Genomic DNA, 23,146 nt, shown 5'->3' with positions numbered 1-23,146 from the left:
TGCCCTCTTGGCCGTAATCACCGCCGCGGCACGCGGACTGCCGGCACTCCCTACACACCGCCCCGCCGCCCACCCCGCCCCGCGCCCCCTCGGCCCCTGAGCCCCGCCCCCGCTCGCGGGGCAGCTTCGAAGAAACGCCCACCCCGCTCTGCCCTCCTCTGATTGGTCAAAACGCCAGGGACAGACCGCAACGCGATTGGCCAGCGGCGCCGTCACTCAGCGGCACGACGGCAGGCTCGCGTCGGCTGGGCTCGGTAGCGGTTTGACGCCGCCGTTGCGGATGTGTACGAGTGCGCGCGGGTACGCGCTCGCGGGAGGGGGGCGGGGCGGCGCGCGGCCTGGCCGTTAGGCGGTCGGCGAGCGGCGCATGCCGGCTGGGGCCGGCTCCCCGCCCCGCCGCGGCCCGTCACGTGACGGCATTCAGTGGTTACAGCCGAAGCGGGCGCCTTCTCGCCGCCGCTCCTCGCGCGCCGCCCGGCGGCGGCCGTTTCGCTTTCATTTCCCGGAGGCCGAGGCCGAGCGGCTGCGGCGGCGGCGCGGAGCGAAGCGGCCCGCAGTGCCGCCCCCATCCCCCCGCCCCGCCCCGCGCGGCCCCACCCCCGCGGGCTCGCGGTGAACTGAGATTCCCCTTCCCCTCCCCCGCCCGGCACACGCACACCGCACACACACACACCTTGGCCTCCTCTTCCTCCGGCTCCAGGAGAGAGAGAGAGAAAGAGAAAAGCAGAGGGCGAGGCGCTGGGCCTGGGCCTCCCGCACCGCGCCGCCGCGCACAACATGGAGGAGCTGGTGGTGGAGGTGCGCGGCTCCAACGGGGCCTTTTACAAGGTACCGCGCGCTCGGGCCGGGCCTCGGGGGAGGGAGCGGGGCCCGGGACTGGAGGAGGAGGAGGAGGAGGAGGCGACGGCGGCGACGGCGGCGACGGCGGCTCCTCCCCGCGTGGAGGGAGAGCGGGGCCCCGGGGCGGGAGGGAGGAGTGGAGGCCGCGGCCGGGCCGTCGCCGTGCCCGGGAGATGCGGGCCCGGAGCCGGGAGCTGTGCGGGCGGCGGAGGGAGGGAAGGCCCCGCCGAGGAGGAGGCCTCGGGCCTTCGCCCATTGTGGGAAGGGGAGGCCCCGGGGCTGCTGGGGCGGGAGAGGAGGGCCGGGGCTTTGGTCTGCCGGCGCCGGAGCGAGGATCGGGGCTGGGGATGGGGCGTTAATTGTTAAATCCTTGGCTTTTGTCGCTGCTTAAGGAAAGTCTTTCTCGCTGTCCAGGTTCCCGGCGGAGCTGCACGGCGTTTAAGGCGGGGGAGGAGAGGGGTGTTTGTTCCATGCACGTTCACGATGAGAGCTGTTGTCAATTATTTTTCTTAATGCCGCGGCTGGGGACGTTGCATATTAACATTAAAGAGAGCGTTGCTTGACCAAAACTGTTTGCTGAGCTGCTAAGTGCATCTCATCATCAATTGTACCTTTTCCTGAAACTACTGAACAGCGTTCCGTGTTCGTTTCCAAGTCTGTGTGCTGAATAAAGCCATCACTGATTCTTCAATGCACGTATTGAGTTCTTAATATTTCTGTTAATACTGTGTAGTATTGGCGTGGCTTTGCTTGTGTTGGGATGCATTAATCAGTGCATTATTAGGGTGCAAGGCGTGGTTCTGCCCTGTTCCCTGAAAACCCAAGTTTGAGCATGGTGAATTTGGGCCTACTGTCATTGTCACGTACACCTGTTACAAACATACCAGGAGCACTCCTCAGTCGTTTTCTGCAAGTTTACCGTTATTTAAATGTTGTAGTATTTTAAAATTTGGACGTTGTTATTGTGCAACATCAAATATTTATGTTAGTAAGGAAAGAAGAGGTAGAATTTCACGCTCTGATGTTAATGTGGCAGGGCAGGCTGGTGTCCGAATGATACAGGTCCAACACCCTTGACTTGAGGTTTTTCCATGGAGACAATTTGAAAACTTATTTCTAAAATACATCCTCATTCTGGAGATGTTTAAAATAAAGAAAAAAGGAAAGTATGGAAGAAGTCTGAAAGCTTGGTGCACGTATGTATGCTGTGGGTTTGTAATGTTGAAGTCCTGGATGTGCATATCACTTCCTGTAATTAAGTTATTTAGTGCTTTGAAAAATCAGCTTTAAGTTTTTTAAAGGTACAGTATTTGCATAGGAAAAAACACGGGCATAAATGTATTAAGAGAGAAGTTCTGATGGGGCTTTCATCAAATTATATAACAATATTTACAAAATAAATGATACTGAAAATGATATTGTACATTCTTTAATAACCAATGTTGTTAAACCAGGGAGAATATAAAAGTTCTGTCAATTTTTTTAAGTCACATGTAGTTCTGATGTCATTATGTTCTTTTTCCCTTTCCTCCAAAATGTATGCACACTTCTGATTGTAGTTAAGGTAATAATTACAGATAGGCATATACTCACAGCAATTTATTCTTTACTGTAGTTCAGTGTATCTAAGTTCTGACATGGGCGTTGCCTCCAAATTGGGTATTATGTTTGCCTTTTAACTTTTAGAAATTCAAAAAGAGGAATTTTATTTTCCCTACCCTCCTTAGTCTCTAAGGATTGGTTGGGAGGGATTGGTTGAATTATCTAAGGGAACTTAAATAGGACATATAGGTTTATTACACTTCACGTGTATTGACTGTCTAGGTGGAGCATTACACTTAAGATAAATGGTGCAACAGATTAATTTTTTTTTTTTTTTTTTTAAAGCAATCTCACACAGTTATAATCAATGTAGATCAGCAATTTTCCTCCAGCCTAAATTGCTGGAGTTTTAGTTACAGATCTTTCATGTATCGTAATGACAAGTGTCACGCTTCTATTAAGTAATTTATCCGAATGTTCTCTTTCTTTTGAGTTTTATGCTTGTCTTGCAGATCTGGGATTTGATTATAAAATGGATTGATTAATCCAGGATAACAAAAAGTGTGGTGATGTTAAATGTGGACATAATTGCAAGACTCGTTTTTTTGTTTTGTTTAAGAAGTTTCCTTAGAAATGTTTTACAGCAATAACACAAAACATATCTAAAGCAAAATTTCTTAATTCCATTTCATGGTTTACTGATGCTTAGTGGTAGTTTCTTTGGCTTCAAATCATTTTTGTGATCTTCATTGTTACATGCAAATGTTTTGGCAAACAAAACCTGCTGCTATGAGGATGTAGAGGGAAAGCATGTGAGGCTGCTAGAGTCGTGAACGTATGGAGTGGTACAAGTGAGTACCTCATTTCCCCTTGAGGCTTTCATAGAGTCTCTAAAGACCATATGAATTCAAGTCCATAAGCATGTTCTGATTTTGAGTGTTCCCAGCAACGTCTTGATCTTGAAAGTAGGAAACTGATGCCTAATTGTCACCTAGAAACTACTGAGAGTCATTAATTAGGCTTTTTTCTGCTTATGCTGCCTGTGGGACTTGATCCAGAATGCGTGCTGAGATGCATCTAGAGGGACGGCGTTCCACGCGTAACACAAGAGATGATTTTGGTACTTCAGTAGGTGGAGTATGCATTCAGAGCGTGGAAAATTTTAACTCAGCTTTCGTACTAGTCAGGTACATTGTTCCACAAGAGTTCTTGAATGCATCATTTTGATAGCTGGATATTAATTTTTTCATGGAGTAATGATTTAATTATGTTAAGAATGCTTCACAATTCCATGAACTTTTTCTCCTTTCCCATACGAATTGTTCCATGGGAAGTACAGTGCAGTGAATAAGCATGATTTAGGAATAATCACTAATTTAGTGCCTAAAAATGCTTTGTCATGACTTAATATATTGCTTGGCCCACAATCTCTATAAAAGATTAAATACCCTTTTTTTTTTTTTTTTTTTTTTTTTTTACTTTGAAGGCTATTCCAGCAGCCAGGGCTGTGTATCTTAAGGGGAGGGAGCTGCCCTTCAGCAGCTCTCAGCTAAGTAGCTAGATTGTGGAGTGCTGTTAGGTGCATCTCTTAACATCTGTTGGTTCACGCAGGTACAGTAATCGAAGTTTCCATGTTCTTATTCTCAGACAGTCTGTTGTCCAATCTTTCCAGCCTTAGCTCTAGATATCATTTCCTTCGAAAAGGGAACGTGGTGGATATCTTTCCAGCATGGGATTTATGTTTTGTTTTCTTTTTCCTTTCCCCAGTTTGGGAATAATTACCGCTTGTAATCTCTGCTGGAGATAGGAAGCATCCTGTTGGAGGCAGTATACACTTAGGAAGCATCATCATTCTCTTTGTTCATTCACAGTCCTTCTGAGGCCTGTGCTATTTTTTCTGATTCAGTTTTTGTTTCTGTTACTTTTCTTCTTTTCCTGGCCTACTTTTTTGTATGGTGTGCCTTTTCTCAGATTTGGTTTGCTGTTCCTTACGACGCTTTCCTTGCAGCAGGAATAAAATGTTACAGAACTGTTGGGCAGATGTAGATACTGGTTTGTATAAATGTAACAGCCTTATTATTTTTGCCTGTTCTCTCTTCTTAAATTTAGTAGAACCATTTTAATAATGGAGGATATCTGATGTAAGGGTTAGGGAGGACAACAACTGCAAAAACACTTAATGGCAGCTGGAGCCTGTGTTGTTCCTTTGACGTGTCCATTCTGCCGTTTAGCACATAAATAAGTATATAGGTGCCTCCAGTAAGTCTTTCTTTCTGTTTAGTCATTCATAAAACTTAGACCATATCTTTATCATTCAGCTCTTCCTAGAATGTCAGTGTTCATATGTGACAAAGACACTGTTGCTGTTTGATTGTAATCTTTTTTTGTTTATGTCTGAAGCATGGAGAAAAATGCTAATCGTTAATGTGACTGAAAGTCAAATCTGGTGTAGGAAACGTGCCACAGTTTGATTCTTCATCTCACGGAAGAACAAGCAGTCCTAGCCTCTGTAATACTTCTATTTACAGAATTAAAAGCACAACTTCCAGTGATTTGAATTTCTTCTTATGTACTCTAATTTGATGTCACTGCAGTTGTGATATCATAGCATGCTGTAGTCAAATGAGACAGCGTCTCATTTCCTTATTTTAGTTCCATCTAGTTTCACTGTTTTTAGTGCTTCTTGCGTGTGTTCATATTTCTCGTAGCCAGTGTTCTGTCCCTTTTTGAGTGTGCGTTTCAAATCCACACATTTGAACCTTTAGGTTTGAATTTCCATGCCCAGTTTGAACTTGTTTTTTCCAGAAGGACTGAGGATTACTTACTGTGCTTTTGGTAGCAATTTGTGTGAAATCAGTGCCTATCCTCTGCCTTCAGTGACATCTGGGACTGCCCTGTCTTGTTATTGTGAATTTGACTTGTGATGCTAATGATCTGTTTCTTCTTTTCAGCATTATGTGTAGTTTTCTGTGGTATGTGTAATAAAAAATATAGTTGTATTGAACGTTGCTTTCAGCTTTCCGAGTGCTTTAATGATTAAGTTGAATTTTTTTTATAGCTACTTATGAAACTTGATGTTTCAAAACATTATGTTTTGTACTTAGAAATGCACAGATGCTTAGGTGTACAAACTTAGTGTTTAATTTTTACTTAATACAGGTCTGTTTAACTTCTTATACTTGTGAAGAATAGATATAATGCTGTAATACAGGCTATAAAAACTGATCTGATCAAGGCATTGGATTTTTTTCTTTGTCACAAGATTGGAACAAGGAAAGCCAGCTTTCTCTGATTAGGTAGAATTAGGGGACTGTATGTTTAGGCTATTAATATATTTTGCCTGATTGTTTTCTAAGCATAAAGCTCATTGCAGAAGTAGACTGAGGTGTTGTATATGCTGTATTTTTGAATTGGGGTATTTTGCTAGGGATTTTATGTTTGTAAGATCAGCAAGGCTAGAAATTAAAGGGCAAATAAGTAACATCAGTGTTTTTGGCCCAGCTGGTGGAAAAAGCAGATATTCTATCTGTTCCTGTGGCTGATTCCTCTGGAGTCAGTGAGACATCTGTACCAATGCTACTTATTGACAGTCAAAAATATTTGATTCAGGCATGTTCAGATTTCTGGGTTGAGGCCAAGGCAATGTTGAAGATCTCCTTAAGAGGAGCCTGCATAGTAGCTGGAAAGTGAGAGAACACTATTATAACTAACTTATAAATCTTTGCACATTATTGAGATCATCTTCAGCCTAATGAAGCACACCTTCTTTTATTGTGGGACAGACAGTAACTGACAAAATCTCTTCAATTGCTGTACTAGCTCTTGAGTCTTTAAACGAGGATGTGATGTTAAATTGAAAACAATTATTACCCTTAGTTAAAAATTCTTTTAATTAACTATTTGCTTTACATTTTTTTAGATTTTATAAGTGCTAGATCAGTCTTCGGCTTGATAACTTGCATTTGTGTCACTATCTAGTTTGTTTATTGATGGCAGATTGCAGAATGAGTACCGCTAGTTGCTTATGTTGCTGTAGTGAGGAGCTTCTACTCAGCATGGCTTGGATGTTAGGAGCTGTCAGGCCTGAATGAGAATGTTTTTTAACTACAGCACTCATGTATTTCTGTCATAACCCATACTCTTCAACAGAATGATAATTGGAGCATCTTCTGGTGTTTCAATGACTAGAGAGGGGATGACTTCTCCAAAAGGATTATTAGTCTTCTTTAGCAGAAACAATTTTTGCTGTTTTGTGAATGTGATAATCAAGTATTAAGAAGTTACTTCTCAGAATGCTGTATTATGTTACTCTTAACTGTTTTTTTTTCAAGGCTATTCTTGTTCTTGGTAGCGTTTCTGTTAGATTTCCTTTATAAAATAGCTTGTACTTTTTGTGTACTCGAATGTTACTAATAATAAGTCCCATCTTTTCCATTCTGTGGTGTGAAGGAGTCGTAGCAAACGCTCGCTGGTGATTGTAGTGTTATTTCAAGTATTAAAGGCATCAATTTCTGTTCCATCTGTAAGAATAGGTGATTCAGAGCTGCTCATGGCAAACGTTTTGGACAAAATGTGGAATCTTTGATATGTATAGTGTTGCAAATCAAATCAGGTCTACCATGGTACCTGTGAAATACATGTTTTTCTGGAGTTCTCTTGCAGAAGAGACAGCAATATGAAACAGTACATAAGTGTTCAACTGGGAATTCTGTTGCCTTTTTATGTAAATAGTTTCTTGTTCTACTGTCAACTTGATGCAGAGATACGGTTCTAGATCTACTCTGTTTTATATTATTGAAACATAAACTATGTTTGCCACTCCCTTGGAAAGAATATCTTGGAATTTCAAAATAAATATCTAAATACTATTGGAGCCTGAGAGCATCCTTTGGGTGCTAGCCATAATAAACTTCTCAGAAACTTTATTCTTATGGTATTGTGAGAGGTGAGCAAGATGTAAATAGTCTTTTGCTTTTGTTGTTGCTTTGCTTTAACTTCTGTTAGAGATGGCATTGATTTCAGATTATTAACTAGCATTCTACTTCTTTATTGTGGAGAATGTCTCTACTGAGAGTTGTGAATACGTACTGCTTACTTTAATCATAATCAGTTATTGGAGCTCCATATTGGTCATCAGGTACTGCTTTTGTTTGGGTCTGTGAGATGTCCCTGCAATTTAGCATGTGCTTGAGAATACTTAATGAAAGAAGTGCTGGTGGAGTTTTTTTAAAACTCTTAAGTGCTATACCTAACAGAGTCTAAACACTCTTAAGATGTGCTATTCTTTTCTTGGAAACTTGAAAAGAGGAGAGAAGGATATGTGCTACAGTTCATTAATTACAGTTTACAGGAAAGCTGCTGCTAAGTTACTTTCAGTTTACTGAGAATTTGTTCAACTACTGCGATGCACCGCCTTTGACAGAATTAACTTCTGTAATTTCTCTTGTTCTTGGACTTTCATCCACCTCTACCTTGCAAGTGCGTGAAAAGCATGGGCAAGTGCTAGTGTAATACTCAGCACATTGCTAATGCTTATTTCAGTAATTTTAAAGGTATTTTTGAAAGGAGGGAAACAGCGCAATATTTGAAACCCTCATTGCTATGCACCCTCTGTTTGAGGCTATGGAAAATATTTTCACTAGTGAATCCCAAAGCTTTTTAAGTAGAATATCATCTTGGAATTCAGTGGATGGGGAAGCTTGAGCATAAAGCTGAGAAATATCAAGGATCATTGACTTCAGTAGCATAAATGGAAAAAAGCACCCTCTAGGCTTAGATTTAACTCTGTACTCTGCTTCGTGGTTGTGTGGAGACTCAGCACAACTGCTATTCATTGCCCAGAAGAAAACAAGGAAGGCTGCAGGGCATTTTGCTTAAGTTTGTGTGCTAAGGCTGCTGACTGTATGAATGAGAATTGTATCAGAATGGAAATGTATGATTTCTGGTGGATCAGTGTATGTGAACTGCTGAGTCATGGCCTGAACCTCTGATTGATTACCTGAGGCGAGCCATGAGTCAGCCAGAGGAGCACAGGTGAAGGCAATTCACCTGTGCTGCCGGAAGGGGTGGAGCCAGGCTGCACCCCTCCTAGACCTATTTAAGAGCTGGCTACCAGAGGGGAAGGATCTCTTCTGGAGATCACCTCTCTTGGTGTTCTGTGGTGAGCTCAGCTGAAGGGTAAGCTCTTCCACTTACTCTCCTTTTGTTATCATTGTCTACTTTGCCTATCTCTCTTGATTATATTGTGATTATAACATCTTGATATCTATTGATTATACAATTATATTGTGATTATAACATCTTGATATCTATTGATTATACAATCAGTATTCAGGCTTACCTTGTGGTGAAAAAGGTGGGATTTTTTTAAAGAGTAGTCGTGTTTAATTTCTGAACTATAGTTTTCTTGTCAGAAAGTACAAAGTGATAGCTATAACTCAAGTTTAATATATTGGATTTCACATCTCATAATTCAGAATGATTTTGTCATTTGTTACTGACCCCTTCCATTATTTCTGAAAAGCAGAAAGGCTGTGTGTGTTGCTCGGGCATTCTGTCTATCTGCATGTTGACAGTCATGAATTCTGGGTTATCAGCTTTCAGTATGTGTCTTATATTTGTCTACTGCAAATTGCTGGAGGTTGACTCAAGAACATATTTACATGCTGAATAATACTAATTTCTGTGGAAGGAAAGCATTGTTTGAGGCTTGTTCTTTAAAAGCATCTGTAGGCATACTGTAATTGTACCTTTATTTTCTTCACAGGCATTTGTAAAGGATGTACATGAAGATTCGATAACAGTTGCATTTGAAAACAAGTAAGTATATTGCTGCTATATCTACAAATATGGAGTTAAGAGTTTCTGTCTTGAATCTGATGAAGCTAAATAGAACTTATGATGATGGAGAGTGGCATCCTTAAGATAGTGTATGCTTCTGCTGGCATGTTAAGAATTAAGAGATTAACTACTATCAACGTTTTGTCTGTGCTTTCAATTGTTTAAATATTTTAAGGAATGAAACTAGGAAAAGGTGAATGTTCTAGAAAATATTTTACTGGACTTCGATAATAGCAACCATGTTTAAAGTAAGCGGTGATACCATGACAGCTTCTATCTGATGAGAATATTTTAATATACATTTTCCTGATTGCATTATTACAGAACTTGTTTTATAGATGGTGATGAATGCCAGTTTCCCGAGCTTAAATTTTTTACCATCACTTGGTGGCACAGCAAGTTAGCCTTGTGTTACATTGCTTAGCTCAGGTTTTGTTTCCTGCAGGAATTAAAAACCAAGATGGTGTGTGTATGTGTGTGTGTATATGTGTATGTGTGTATACATATATAATTTTATCTGGTGTGTCTTTGTTATGGAGTCCTGTATTTTTAGGAATTGTTTTGCGGTTACTGTTGAAAAAAATCTTTTCTTGTCATGTTAATTATATTGAATCTTAAAGAATCTTAAAATTCAAACTGAATTCAGACATAATCTGGATTATTTGTAAGGTATAGATGAAAGGAAGAGACTGATTTTTTGAAGTAAAAGTTCAAAAGTGTTAAGAAATTTTTTAACCTGCATTTTGATGTTGGGGGTAAAACCTGTAGCTATGAATTGTAAAAACAACTGGAAGATTTCAAAACAGTACAGATAAGAGCAAGATTCTGATGTACGTGCACAAAAGCTCTGCAAAACTGTGAAAACGTGAAGTGAATGAATTTTCAACACAGTTCTGACTTCTGTATTTCTTAAAAAGAAAGTGAAAGTGTTTAGGTCATTCCCTGTATTTTTGTTTGCAGCTGGCAACCAGAGAGACAAATACCATTCCACGATGTGAGGTTTCCACCACCTGCAGGCTACAATAAAGACATAAATGAAAGTGATGAAGTCGAGGTATGTATACACTGTTAACCAAGTTTGTTCTTGAGAAGTGAGAGAATTTGGGGTGAAAATGTCAGCCAAGCCAAGGAAGGCTTGTCTCTGTATTATATGTTGTAACTCTTTTGATTCCAAATACTGAATAGAAAATGATGTCAAACATGCCATCAAAAGGTATTTTGACAGTATAACAATATCATTATGTGCACACTGATTTACAGATGAGATCAGATTTTCTTTGATTATGGGTTCTTTCTTTGTCAGAACTCAGTGATTTGGAAATATGTGCTATGTTAGTTTGGACAATAGTTCTTTAACTACATTTAGACTTTATAATAACTTTTATCTACATAGGCAAATAATAATGTCATTTGTTACCAAAGCTTAAAACTGAATGAAAACATGAAAATTCTGTATGTGTATATAGTTGCTCCAAAGGTAATGCCTTCTGTTTACTTCCATGGAAGCTATAGCAGTTATAAAGAGCACAATGTCAGAATCACAGAATAGTAGAGGGTGGAAGGGACCTCTAGAGATCATAAAGTCCAACCCCCCCTGCCAGAACAGGCTCCCAAACTGGGTTTTACAGGTGGGCATCCAGGGGGGTCTTGAAGTTCTTGAATGTCCCCAGAGGAGGAGGCTCCACAACCTCTTTGTTCCAGCGCTCCATCACCCTTACTGTGAAGAAGTTCTTCTGCACGTTTGTGCAGAACTTCATGTACTTCAGACTGTGCCATTTCCCCTTGTCCATGCACCACTTAGAAGAGTCTGGCCTCATCCCTTTGCCTCCTGCACCTTAGATATTTATTTATTGATCAGATCCTCTCTGAGTATTCTTTTCTGAAGGCTGGACAGACCCAAGTTGCTCAGCCTTACCTCATAAGAGAGATTCTCCAGGCCCTTTATCATCTTTTTGGCCCTCTGCTGGACACTATTTGACAGCAAATTCGCAGCTGTGAAACACAGTTTTTCAATATAGCCACCATTAGCATTTTTGCCAGCAATGAGCAAAGGCTGAGCTCATAAAAATCTGCACGAGCAGATGTCACCTGATAAACGTCAATGAGTGATGTTTTTTCTGCGTGGAGGAGTTCATTTCCATACCTTTGCTTCATACGCACTTCTCTGTCAGGCACCATTCTGTCAGACTGCCTCTCAGCTGTGGTCTGTCACACAATAACAAACTGTAACAGAATATGGACAGGAAGGCTCACTCTCTGCTGTCATACCACCGGCTTGCACCTCTGATGTCAAAGTAGCAGGCATTACTTTTGGAGCAGTCTTTATATGTATTCCTGCAAAATACAAGTCAATATAAAGATATATCTGTAAATACCTCTGTAAAGCTAGCAGCAGCCTGCATTTTAGTATTACATGTTCCTGAAACTTCAACTTTCTATAAAGCAATAATATTTAATTTTTTAATTTTTATAAAAAATAAGAGAGCTTTGAGTACTTAATAGCATGCAAGCAAAACTTCTGATTTGAAAAATAAGAAAATGTCAAAGAATTAATGTAGTTACAGCCAATATCGTATATGTACTGAAGTAGTAAAGATGTGTCCTCCTGTCATCCCCCCACTACTTCGATCTGCATACAGGTAAGAAGCGTTGTATAACATACAAAAGGCTGAATTTTCTCTTTTTTGACTGCACGCAAGACTGAAGCAACAATTGCTGGTAGATCTCTATGATCTTTTATAAGTAGTCTTATATTCTACTTATATTTGCAATAGCTATTTCAGCTGTCTGTGTGCATGCTATTTAGTTCTTAGATTGGAGACTGTAAATACTGATATGTTGTGCTGGTCTTCACGTCTTTTGCAGAGCTGATGCTGATACTAATCTGTATCAGCTTTTGGGCTACAGCTGTATAACGTGTGTATTTTGTTCAGGTTTATTCCAGGGCAAATGAAAAAGAACCCTGCTGCTGGTGGTTGGCTAAAGTGAGAATGATAAAGGGTGAGGTAGGAATATGCATATAAATATATACTTATTTTTTCTTGTGTTGCTTTCGTTTATTTTGATGCAAAGTGACTTTAGAATTTCTCTCTGATTTCAAAAAACTACTTCGCTAGGACAGTTGCAATTACCATTAACTTTGATCTAGAAATAGAAAAGTTCAGATTTCGTTTTTGAGTTAGCAAAAGTGCCTCTAACTTGGTAGTGTAGTTCTTACTCTTGTAATAAAACGTGTCTTGGATGATTTTATTATTTTTATATCAGTTTTATGTAATAGAATATGCAGCCTGTGATGCTACGTACAACGAAATTGTCACAATCGAGCGTTTGAGGTCTGTGAACCCTAACAAACCTGCAACGAAAGATACTTTCCATAAAATCAAACTGGAAGTACCAGAGGATTTAAGGCAAATGTAAGTGCAAGTATTTCTTTACAAATTGTTTCAAAACACGGGTAACTTCTTGAGCTTGAGGAAAGAAGGAATAAAAATGCTTCTTATTGCCCTAAAGTAATTTTAAAAATATTCATTTAAAAATATAGCAGGTACAAATGTGAATATGATCATAGCTCAGAATATAAAAGATTATCTTTAAAATGTAATTTAGTTCTGCTGGATTTAAGGGTTGTGTGCAGAACAGATGTAAGTTTTTTATTTATTGCCATTTGCTTTCTTACAGCTGTTCTGTTATGTTTAAATTACTGTGAATCCATTCCCTGTCATCTTCATTGATAATCCGTAAATGTTCGGTACTTCGTTGATGGAGTATTTGACAATGTCAAAGCTGGTATTTAATGGCAATAAAAAACATACTGTAGGGCATAAGATTTTCTGATGATGGCTCTGCAAATAATTGTGCAATGATTAAAACTTCCCATCGTGCAGTACATAAACAACCAGTTTTCTCCCAGAACACTGACATTTTTTTTTTCTGAATGTAATTCTAAAATGCAGAATAATAGTGATTCCCCTCTTCTCACTTCAGAATGAATTATTTTTAGAGACCTGTGTTATTGCCCCAATATGAAAGAAGTTATAAATTCAGATTAGACTTGGAACTGTGAAAGCTTGCGTTACAGCAAACAAATTCACTAAGTAATGAGTAGATAGTAGAAGTCTGGAGAAGCCAAGTATTGTGTGAGATGAGCAGGAAGTTGTTACAGTTGCTGCAGTAGTTACAGTGAAGTCACTTGTCATACTGGTGCATAGTGCGTTTGAAATTTTAGACTTGCTGCGTGTAATGATTTTAGCTTTTTTGTTAACATGAAGCTTAAAAACTGTATTCTACTCATGAAGCGAAACAAAAGTAAAGCAAGTAAAGTAGATTATGTCCAAATGAAATGATACCTTCATTGCAAGGGGAAACTGGATATAGGTAGATAAATGGGTTTAAGATTCTTTGTATTAGGAAAGGAATCTTTTAAGCTGTAAATGCAGCAGTTTATTATTTTAACTTCTTAGCATTTTATTTTTAGGTGCGCCAAAGAGTCTGCACATAAGGACTTCAAAAAGGCAGTTGGAGCTTTTTCTGTAATATATGATTCCGAAAACCATCAGCTTATTATTTTAGTAAGTAAGAACATCTAACCATGCCAAATGCAATAGTTTCTTTGAAAATTTCATATATAAAACATTCTTTTATTTATTAATAATTTAGTCAATCAACGATGTAACAACGAAGCGGGCAAATATGCTGATTGATATGCACTTTCGAAGTCTTCGCACTAAGTTATCCCTGATTTTGAGAAATGAAGAAGCTAGCAAACAACTGGAGGTATGGATTTTTATTCTCTGAAGTAATTTTGGATTTAAAAATAATTCTCAAACAGTTGATAGCTGATAGGACTTGAATGGGAGATGAAAATAATTATTTACTGATACAGTAGGTAATAAGTTTATAGTTAGGAGGCTTGTTCTTACAAATACTCATTTGTATACAGTCTCTACAATCTCACACCCAGTCCTTCCCATCTCAGAGGATTTTGTGTTACTAAATAAGAATCAATACATGTGTATGTGTATATGCACGCACTTCATAGTATGAACCATAAAATAATCAGTCATTATTGCACAGATAGTGCCACATTTGATAGGTTTGATTTAATGTTTTTGAAAATTGATGGAGTGTGGCTTGATACTAAGATAGACTAGAGCAGGATATTGCAAAAGAAATGTAGTGGCAGTGGAATCAGGACAGATAACATGGAAGGAGTATAGGGATGCTGCTGTGCAGTGTAGGAGTGGGGTCAGGAAGGCCAACTGGGACTGGGCTTGGCAAGGGGTGCAAAGAAGAATAAGAAAGGCTTCTATGGGTACTTCAGCTGGAAAAAGAAAGCCCGGAAGGGCGTACTCTTCCTAGTGAGCAGCTCAGACAGGCTAGTAACAACAAACGGGGAGTGCTGAGGTATTGAACTTCTTTGCCTCAGTTTTCAGTAGTGACTGCTCTAGCACAGCCCTTGAGTGGATAGCCCAAAGGGTGTGAACAAAGCCAAGTGCAAGGTCTCGCACATGTTATGGCAGCCCCACTGCTAGCACAAGCTGGGGGATATAAGGATAAAGCACAGTCTCACCAAAAAGGACCTGGAGTGCTGGGGGATGGCAGCTGGACGTGGACCAGCACTGTGCCCTTACAGTGCAGAAAACCAATTGGATCCTGGGTGGATCCAAAGCAGCACAGCCAGCAGGGCGAGGGAGGGGATTTGCATCCCTGCTCTGTGCTCTGAGACCTCACCCATCCTGATGGGGCATGCTCAGTACAGGAGAGACGTGGACTGTTGGAGCATGTCCAGAGTGAATCCACAAAAACGACTCCAGGGATGGAATACCTCCCTGCCATGACATGCTAAAGGATCTGGGGCCGTTCAGCCTGGAGAAGAGAAGGCTCCAGGGAAACCTGAGAGCAGCCTGTCAGTATCTAAAGAGAAGCAATAAGAAGGGAGGGGCAGACTCTTGAGCAGGGTCTTATGTGATAGAAGAAGAGGAAATTGTTTCAAACTGAAAGAGGGGAGATTTAGATTGACTATAAGGAAGAAATTTTTTAAAATAAGAGTGGTGGGGCACTGGAAGAGGTTACCCAGAGAGGTGATGGAAGCCCCATCAGGCTCTGAGTACCTGATGTATCTATCTGAGTCTTTTTTAAAAGCAGGGGAGTTGGACTAGATAGCCTTTAAAGGTCTCTTCCAACTCAAAAGATTCTCTGATTCTATGAAAATGAGAGGTGAATCTATAGGAGGGGGTGAGACTGTTGTCAGTATGTACAAAGGGATTGGTTTGTCTCTAGATAAAATTATCTTAGAGCAGATAAAACTTCTGATATTTCTGTAACTGGAGAGTGGGTGTTGACTGGCAAGAAGTTTGACTCATATTTGTCCATTCAACACCCCCGGGGGGGGGGGGCAAAAGGAAGGGGTAGACTAGAAAATTAGAGAATCTTCAGAATTTACCTATCTTTGTATTTTTTTCTCATGTCTACAAATCAAAAAACATAGCAGCATTTTCAAAAACTTCTTGTTGATGAATGTAAAAAGAAGGGTGATAAAACTTTGAACGGTAGGTTTTACATGGATGTATACCAACTCTGTTGTTTTTGAGCCAGATTTCATTATTCCCCACCCTGTTCCCCAGAAAGGATTAGATCTACTGGAGTTTTAGCTTTAAGTGGGAAGTAGTGTGGTAGTTGGAACTTCTTATATCCAGTAGGTGTGCTCACCACTGCTTACAGGAAGTGTTCCTGTTACTCTTGGTAGTCTCTTGATTTCTGTATCTGAGAGCTGTAATCCAAGATAGTTTGGGTCTGAATATTCTCAAGACCCAGAAGGAACCAGTTTCTTCTCACTGATTTTCCTTCTTGAGCACTCCCACTGTCATTTTTCAGTAATCCTTTTTTGTTGTCTTCAAGAACTGACAATCATATGAGGTAAGTTGCTCACGAAATGTGAAGTATTATTTCAGAGGTGAGAAGAACAACAGCCTTTTCAGAGCTCATCCTGATGTGTGCACAGATGTGTGCACCAGAAGCCACTGTTATTAATTCCTGTCCCTAACTAATCTGGGATTCTTGCTTTCATTCAAAGTGTGAACCTTTTTTCTGCCATGAAAAGTTGAAGAATTTTGTTCAACTCTGCTTGGAAAGCCTTTGTTCTACCTGAGACATACTTTAGTGAAGGGTTATTGTGAGATAAATGTATATATGATTATAATTAGTGTGATAGAAGTTGGCTGATCCTTATTGTGTTTCCATTAAGAACTGTAAAGACAATTTTGGCCAAACTCAAAAACTCCAGATAGCAAAAATTGTATTCATTATTTCTGTTGAAAAGCTAATTGGTGTACAAGTATATTGCACGTATCCATGTGCAGAACAAATATTTAGTGAATGCAGGCTTTACTGCAATATTAATAGTTCATTATTTTGATCAAATAAACTCCTTTCTGTGCCATAGACCTTTGAATGTCTGCTACTGTTTTTTCTTCTGTAGCTCAGAGTAGGAAAGGTAAAACTGCTATGATGACTACACCTAGGCTCTCTTTCTTTTCCCTTTCTCTTTGTTGTGTTTTATACCTTCTTTCATTTCTGCATATTAGCTTGTTGCGTGGCTTTCCTTCTTAAACATGACTTTTAGAGAATGAAGTAAAATAACCGAACAAATCAGTTTTTGTTTGCTTCCCTTACCTATTGGGTGTGGCTTAATTATTTTGAGATTTTAAAAAACAAACGTGGAAATCTACTTTAATATTCTGGGTTGTATTTTATTATCTATGAATGCAGTTTGGACATAACCTCTAAGAATTAACATCTGTTTCTCACTAATCTATTCAAGGAGAATAGTTAGATTTTTGCAGTGTTTTGATACAATACATCTTGTAATATATAGTTTCTGGAGAAACTAATGATACTTTAGTAGATGCGATATAAGTGCGTATTAACTATCATAGCTGAAGACACCAGTGATGTAATTTAATCTTTTCTACACACATAGGTAGTTGTGTTAACCACTGATTGATTTTTGTCATCCTATTTTCTGTTTTTTTTCTGTCATCTGTTGGTCTTTAACACATCAGCTAGTAAAACAGCTATTGGATTAACTGTTGGAATGTAGATGTGCAAACATTCAAGATAATACTTGCTGTATTAGTCTCCGTTAAGACAGTTAAAGAAATTTTAGATAGAGATTCCTGAGTATTTCATGATGTTTGGATATTTTCCCAATATTTGTTGTGGCCAATTTTCCCTGACAGTGATGTTTTAATAGTTTTAACCTGACCGGGTGAGGTAACAGAAGCAGTTCAGTTAGGACATTTCCATGATAGATACATATATTTTTTTAACCTCTGTAGAGTTTCATGTTGCAAGAGGTTGAACAGCTGTTATCACCCAAACAATTTTCAAGTGTGGCTTTGTGTCTTCACCACTTCAGTGCACTGCAGGAAAATTATACATATAGAATTATTTCTTGATTCTGGAATGATAATAGAACTTTATTTTTCTTTCAGAACACTGTTTCCATTTTACTGTGATTTGTTTCCATATGCTAGTTAACTTAGTGATTGCCTGGGTTTCATATAACACGGGCATCCTATAAGAAAACTTAATCTGTTTCTTTGAAAAGATGAAGATGATGTAGCAGAAATTTATCAATCATTGTTTTAGTGTTCATAAACAAAATATTTTTATGGGGTTGGTATTTTTTTTTTTTTTTAATGAAATGTCCACCTATCTTTAACAGCTTCCCTATTTGTTTAACAGGTTGTGAAGTTCATGCAGTTCATTTTTTACTTAGCTTTTTTTTTTTTTTTTTTTTTTCCACCTTTAAGATCTGGTCATGCTAGTAACCTGAGGCACTCAGTGTTGACGGGTTGTTCTTAGCAAGACGATGGTATCGAAATCTGTCTTTCCTGCCTATCTGATGTTTTCCATGCCATCCAACTCCACAGCGTGCTGCAAGATAGTTCTCAAAAGTTGTCCTCAGTTCCCATTTCTTCCTGCCTGCTGTGTGATGGATGCTATAATAGTACAATTACAAAAACACTGAAACTGCTTCATGTGTACTTCTATAAGTTGAAGTTTGCTGATGTGGTTTTCTTGGAAGCACAGGACTGCTTAAAAAAATTGTTTATTGTAGTCATTAGTGTTATTTTTAACCTCTTTTTTTTGTGTGTGTGTGTGTGTTTTATCTGTCTTTCTAGCAATGTTTTGTTTTTGTTTCAAAACTATTTTTAATTACTTTTTTCTTGGTGTCTTCTTTCACATAGGAAGCCTTCGTTAAGATGTAAGTCATTCTGTACTGCTTAGTTGTACCATAGCAGTTTAATGAAAAAGTGATAGGAGTTGTGAAGCAATTACCAGGTGTTTAATTTGAGGTCACCTGAGCCTCAAAAACATGATTGAGAGTTCATTTAATAGCTTAGTTACTGCTATCCCCATGCTGAAATAGGACTTTGTCTTGATAGTATGAATCTGAAGTTCTCAGATTAATGGGTAGAATTGTTTCCTGGGTGAGTATTTTAATGCGTTCTCTGAATCTAAGCAATGTATTGGAGTTTCACCTTAATTTTGTTGCCTTCTGTAGACACCAGTTTCTGTTTTTTTTTTTTTTTTTTCTTTTATACACAGAGGATATCTATCTATAGGGTGTTACCTCTGTAGCTTTGGGACTGAATTTTAATTGAGCAACACTAGTTTCGCTCTAACTTGAAATGGTGCAGTTTTCTACACAGATCGTAGGGTTTTCCTTAATCATTATTGTATGGTAGCTGTTAAGTCACCCCTGAAACACCGATTGAGCACCTGGGGAAAGGACCCAGTCAGCTGTGGGAGCACAGGTGTAGGCAGTTCACCTTTGAGACAGGAAGGGATGGAGCCTGGTTCCACCTCTCTTATATGTCATTTAAGGGCTGACTGCCCCTGGGGAAGGATCTCTTCCTGGAGATCCCTTCTTGGTGAAGCTTTGCCCTGTGAACCTAAAATCTTCTGATACAGGTGAGCAATCTTCTTCCCTTCTTTTATAGCACCTCTCTATTGTGCCAGCCCTTTTGTCATCATGTTTTTGTTGTAATAGTTTTCCAATTGCATTGATCTAATTGCTACAACTACAGATATCTGGATTCCTTTCAGAGTTCTAGACAACTTGCATCACGATTTCATGAACAGTTTGTTGTTCGTGAAGACTTAATGGGTTTGGCTATTGGCACTCATGGTGCTAATATTCAGCAAGCCAGAAAAGTCCCTGGAGTGACTGCCATTGATCTTGATGAAGATACCTGCACATTCCATATTTACGGAGAGGTAAGATCCCTTCTTTAACCTTTCAGATAATAATAATTAAAAAAAACAATAAATGCTTTGGGAAAACCCATCTCATTTCTCTTACATACCCTATGTGTTTTAGGATCAAGATGCAGTGAAGAAGGCGAGAAGTTATCTTGAGTTTGCTGAAGATGTCATACAAGTCCCAAGAAATTTAGTAGGTATGTTAGTACTAGAGACTATTGTTAAAGAAAAATGCGTTCTGAGGTTTTTAATTTTAGAACTGAGGCAGAGTAAGAAAAAGTTGGAAAAATTATTTGTGAGCAGTTGTTAGGTGATAAAAAGCCTCGGAGTTTGAGGTGCTTTTCTTGATACTTTTTTTTTGTTGTTGTTGTTGTTGTTGCCCATCCTTCCCTCCCCCCCATTCTGTGTATAATTTTTCAGTCCTTTGTAAGGAATTACCTGCTGGTTTGTAGTTCAGAGATGCCCTTAATACAAAGCAGAATAGTTTCTTGATTGAGCCTAAGAATTGAATGACTTCCTTCAAAGATGCTGTGATTTTTTTTTTTTTTTTTTTTTTTTTTTTTTTTTTTTTTTTCAGCTCTACAACAGAGAAGTACTTCTTGCACTGTCTTGTATTTTTCTGGCGTGCTTTTGTTTGTTAGAAGCAGCACTGTAGGATAAACTGAAGGCCTGGTTAAGGCACTCAGCTCTGGAGTTGTTGTAGAACAGTAGCTTTAGGGTAGGTTCTTCATCCCATTTCCTCTTGTTACCTCTAGGGGGCAAGTGAAATGATAGGCTGCTATTGTTACTTGAAATTTATTTTACTTTGTGTATTTTCTGTTTACAACTTCTGGTTTTGGCAGCATTTTACTTTTAGTCTGCTTCTTGGCCTAGATTCCTTAAAATAAATAATTGGACCAACCATATCTCATATCCAAAATAGTGCTTGTTCACTTACTGATTTCTGGTAATTTGCCAGAAAACAAATGAGTTTGGATTATGAAGTCAAAACCCTTTTACTACATTACTGAAGTCTTTATATTTTCCATAGATAAAGCAAAAACTTGACATCTGTTTTTTCTATTTAATAATCCTTTAAAAAATTTCAAACAGAACTAAAAAAAAAAAGTTTTTGTTGTCTTTTTAAAGGTTTCATAGAAGTCAATAACCTGAAATGTAGGTTACAAAATGGACTGTATGTATGCATACATAATTTTTAATGAATTTCATGTATGCTGCTGAATTCTACTTAATATTTGTTTTTAGGAAATACATTTTTTTATAACTTAATGTTCATTTTTGTGTTTTGGTTTGACTTTTTTTTTTTTAATTTGCCACCAAGGTTTTTTGCTGTTTTGTTTGTTAGGGAACTGTTATACCAAAGAGGTGTAATGGAGTAAGTTACTCAAAAGAAGCTTTTGACTTGTGGTCAAGAAGATCTTAGTAGCTGTTTTTGTCATATTTTCTACAAATATTTAGGGTTTAAAATTTCATGGTTTTAAAACAAAAAAATGAAACAGAAGTGAAAATTTAGTTTAGCTTTGAATAATAAGAACGATGTCCTGTGTGATTAAAAGAAAAGTTTAATTTGCTCTCCAGGGATTGTTTCAGCTGTTATGCACTCAATATTTACTGCCTTCATTTCAGTGATGTCCTGTAAAAAAAGGTCAAGTTGTAGGCTTTTCAGCAGTCATAAGATTCTGTGTTCCTGTTAAATGTGTCATGGAGTATCAAGCTGTTTTGATAAGTTCTTTCACTGTTAACTAAATGATTTTGTTTTACAGAATAATATTTTCAATCCTTAGGGAAGAGCCCTGAGAATTGAATGTTTTGTGTGTCCTTTTTGTAGGGAAAGTAATTGGAAAAAACGGAAAACTGATTCAGGAGATAGTGGACAAATCTGGTGTTGTAAGAGTGAGAATTGAGGCTGAGAATGATAAAAATATTCCACAAGAAGAGGTATGTTTTCATTCAATGTGATTGCTTTGTTATCTGATGGTTGTATTCTGCCCAGTGATAACATAGATTCTTCCTTCTACCTTCATAATGGTAAGGTGAAGTTCTGACTATAATGTGGGTATTTCTTTCTCCTCAGGTCAAAGCATGGCAGAGAAGAGTTGGTCCTTGTAAACTTATTTTTATGTCATATTAGAAAAGAATGTGTACTAGTCTTCCAGGATGCAGAGACAAATGTTGCAGGCTTGCTTTTTGTGAAGAACTGTAGTCTGGTTTTAAATCTGAATACAGCATTGGGTTCTTGTCTCTTAAGACTGAAGTGGATCAGGATCTTACCATGGATTTTGTGTGCGGTTTCATAACTTGCTTAATTTTATATCAGGATTGTCAGATTTAACTTTTTTTAAGTGAAATGTTTGTTATGGTGCTATATTATTTGTCTCTAAATTTTTTATGCCCATAAGTTGCTCAGAATTCACTTCAGAAACTAGGTGGAAGACTCTGGTTTTGCTTTGAAGCTAGAAATAAGGTTTGATAAAGAAGCACTTTGAATTCTTTGTAGGGCTGAAATTGCTTGACATTATTACTAGCTCGAATTGTTATGAGTTGTCGTTTGTACACACAGGCCCCTTGGCTAAAAGTGACAGTGTGCATCTGCTTTTTTCTTAAGTTGTTTTTGAGTCAATAGTCTTTTACTTAAGCTTATACTATGAAGTGGTTAATGCCCATTCTGTTGTTTTTTTATATTTTAAAAAAAACTTAATTATTAAATACTCGCATTACCTGGCGTACTTTAAGTTTTATATTTCAGTTGAACATGCCAGTGGCTAAAGGATTTCTAATCCTTGTTAAATCTAGTGTTAGTATTGAGGCTTCCTAGAATAAAAGAATTGTATGCATTTTTTTCCTTGCAGTATATTTAGTGTAGATGTATAAAATCTAATGGGTCATTTGCCCATTTAAAAAAAAATAGAAATATTATAGTTCTGTCACTGTCATTTCAGGGAGCTTCAGCAAGCTATGAATGTACTTATTGTTTTGCTTTTTAAGAGCATCTTCGGTCACTCTCAGCTGAAGGAGTATGGGGGCAAAAGCAAATCTGTTTCAAATGCAGTTGTTTAACAACTGTATGTATGGTGGAAGTTAAGTACATGCTTAAAGGTTGTGATGAGGTAACCTAGTGATTATTTATTTATTCAATTATAGGTAAGTTCAGTTAGGGTGATCAAGTTCTGTCTGCACTGACATAGGTTTCAGTGTCTTGAGTCTTTAGAAGACTTAGTTTGACTTTTTCAGTTCACAGTAAAGCTTTTACTGCTCTGAGGCTGCCACTGATAGTCTCAAGTAGTTTAAATCTAGCTCGTATTTGTGTGGGCAGTAGTAAAGTTTAGCTGTTTTTAGTGCTCGGGGCCCCGATAGGCAGATTTCTTGGACTAGTTAATCACCTAAGTTGATCTTCAGGTACTTTATCTGAAAAGGTTGTAATTCCAGGCATTACAACTTCAACTCTAGCTCTACTTTCTTCCAGTTACCTAATGAATGACTTAGAATGCTTCAAAGGTAACAGCATATATGTTAGTAATTCTTGCTTGATGTGTTGGTTTGCCTTTTACCAATTGAGAAATCCTTAAGAAAGATAAGTTGGGGCTGTTTGATGGTGTTAATTTTTTAAAAGCTGAAAGTTTTCTTTAATGACCTGCAGCTTAAAAGTAGCTGTGTG

General features: G+C 38.5%; 1 protein-coding gene across 2 annotated transcripts in view; it reads left to right on the top strand.

Moving 5' to 3' along the window:
- Positions 1–608: 608 nt before the first annotated feature.
- FMR1 (FMRP translational regulator 1) overlaps positions 609–23,146 on the top strand; it is a 29,325-nt gene continuing 6,787 nt past the window's right edge. The window contains exons 1-10 of one of the 2 annotated variants that reach the window (XM_042876314.1): positions 609–828; positions 9,149–9,201; positions 10,183–10,276; positions 12,156–12,227; positions 12,487–12,635; positions 13,697–13,790; positions 13,879–13,995; positions 19,336–19,506; positions 19,610–19,688; positions 21,320–21,429. In XM_042876314.1, coding sequence (XP_042732248.1) covers positions 778–828; positions 9,149–9,201; positions 10,183–10,276; positions 12,156–12,227; positions 12,487–12,635; positions 13,697–13,790; positions 13,879–13,995; positions 19,336–19,506; positions 19,610–19,688; positions 21,320–21,429 — 990 coding nt within the window. In that variant the 5' untranslated portion in view covers positions 609–777. The remainder of the gene's footprint in view (positions 829–9,148; positions 9,202–10,182; positions 10,277–12,155; positions 12,228–12,486; positions 12,636–13,696; positions 13,791–13,878; positions 13,996–19,335; positions 19,507–19,609; positions 19,689–21,319; positions 21,430–23,146) is intronic. The other variant, XM_042876315.1, reaches the window with a different exon arrangement.

This window comes from Lagopus leucura, unplaced genomic scaffold, assembly GCF_019238085.1.
Source record: "Lagopus leucura isolate 7727_CA_CO unplaced genomic scaffold, USGS_WTPT01 Super-Scaffold_100016, whole genome shotgun sequence".
NCBI lineage: Eukaryota > Metazoa > Chordata > Aves > Galliformes > Phasianidae > Lagopus > Lagopus leucura.
Note: the sequence above shows the minus strand (reverse complement) of the source record. Positions and strands in the feature narration are given on the sequence as shown.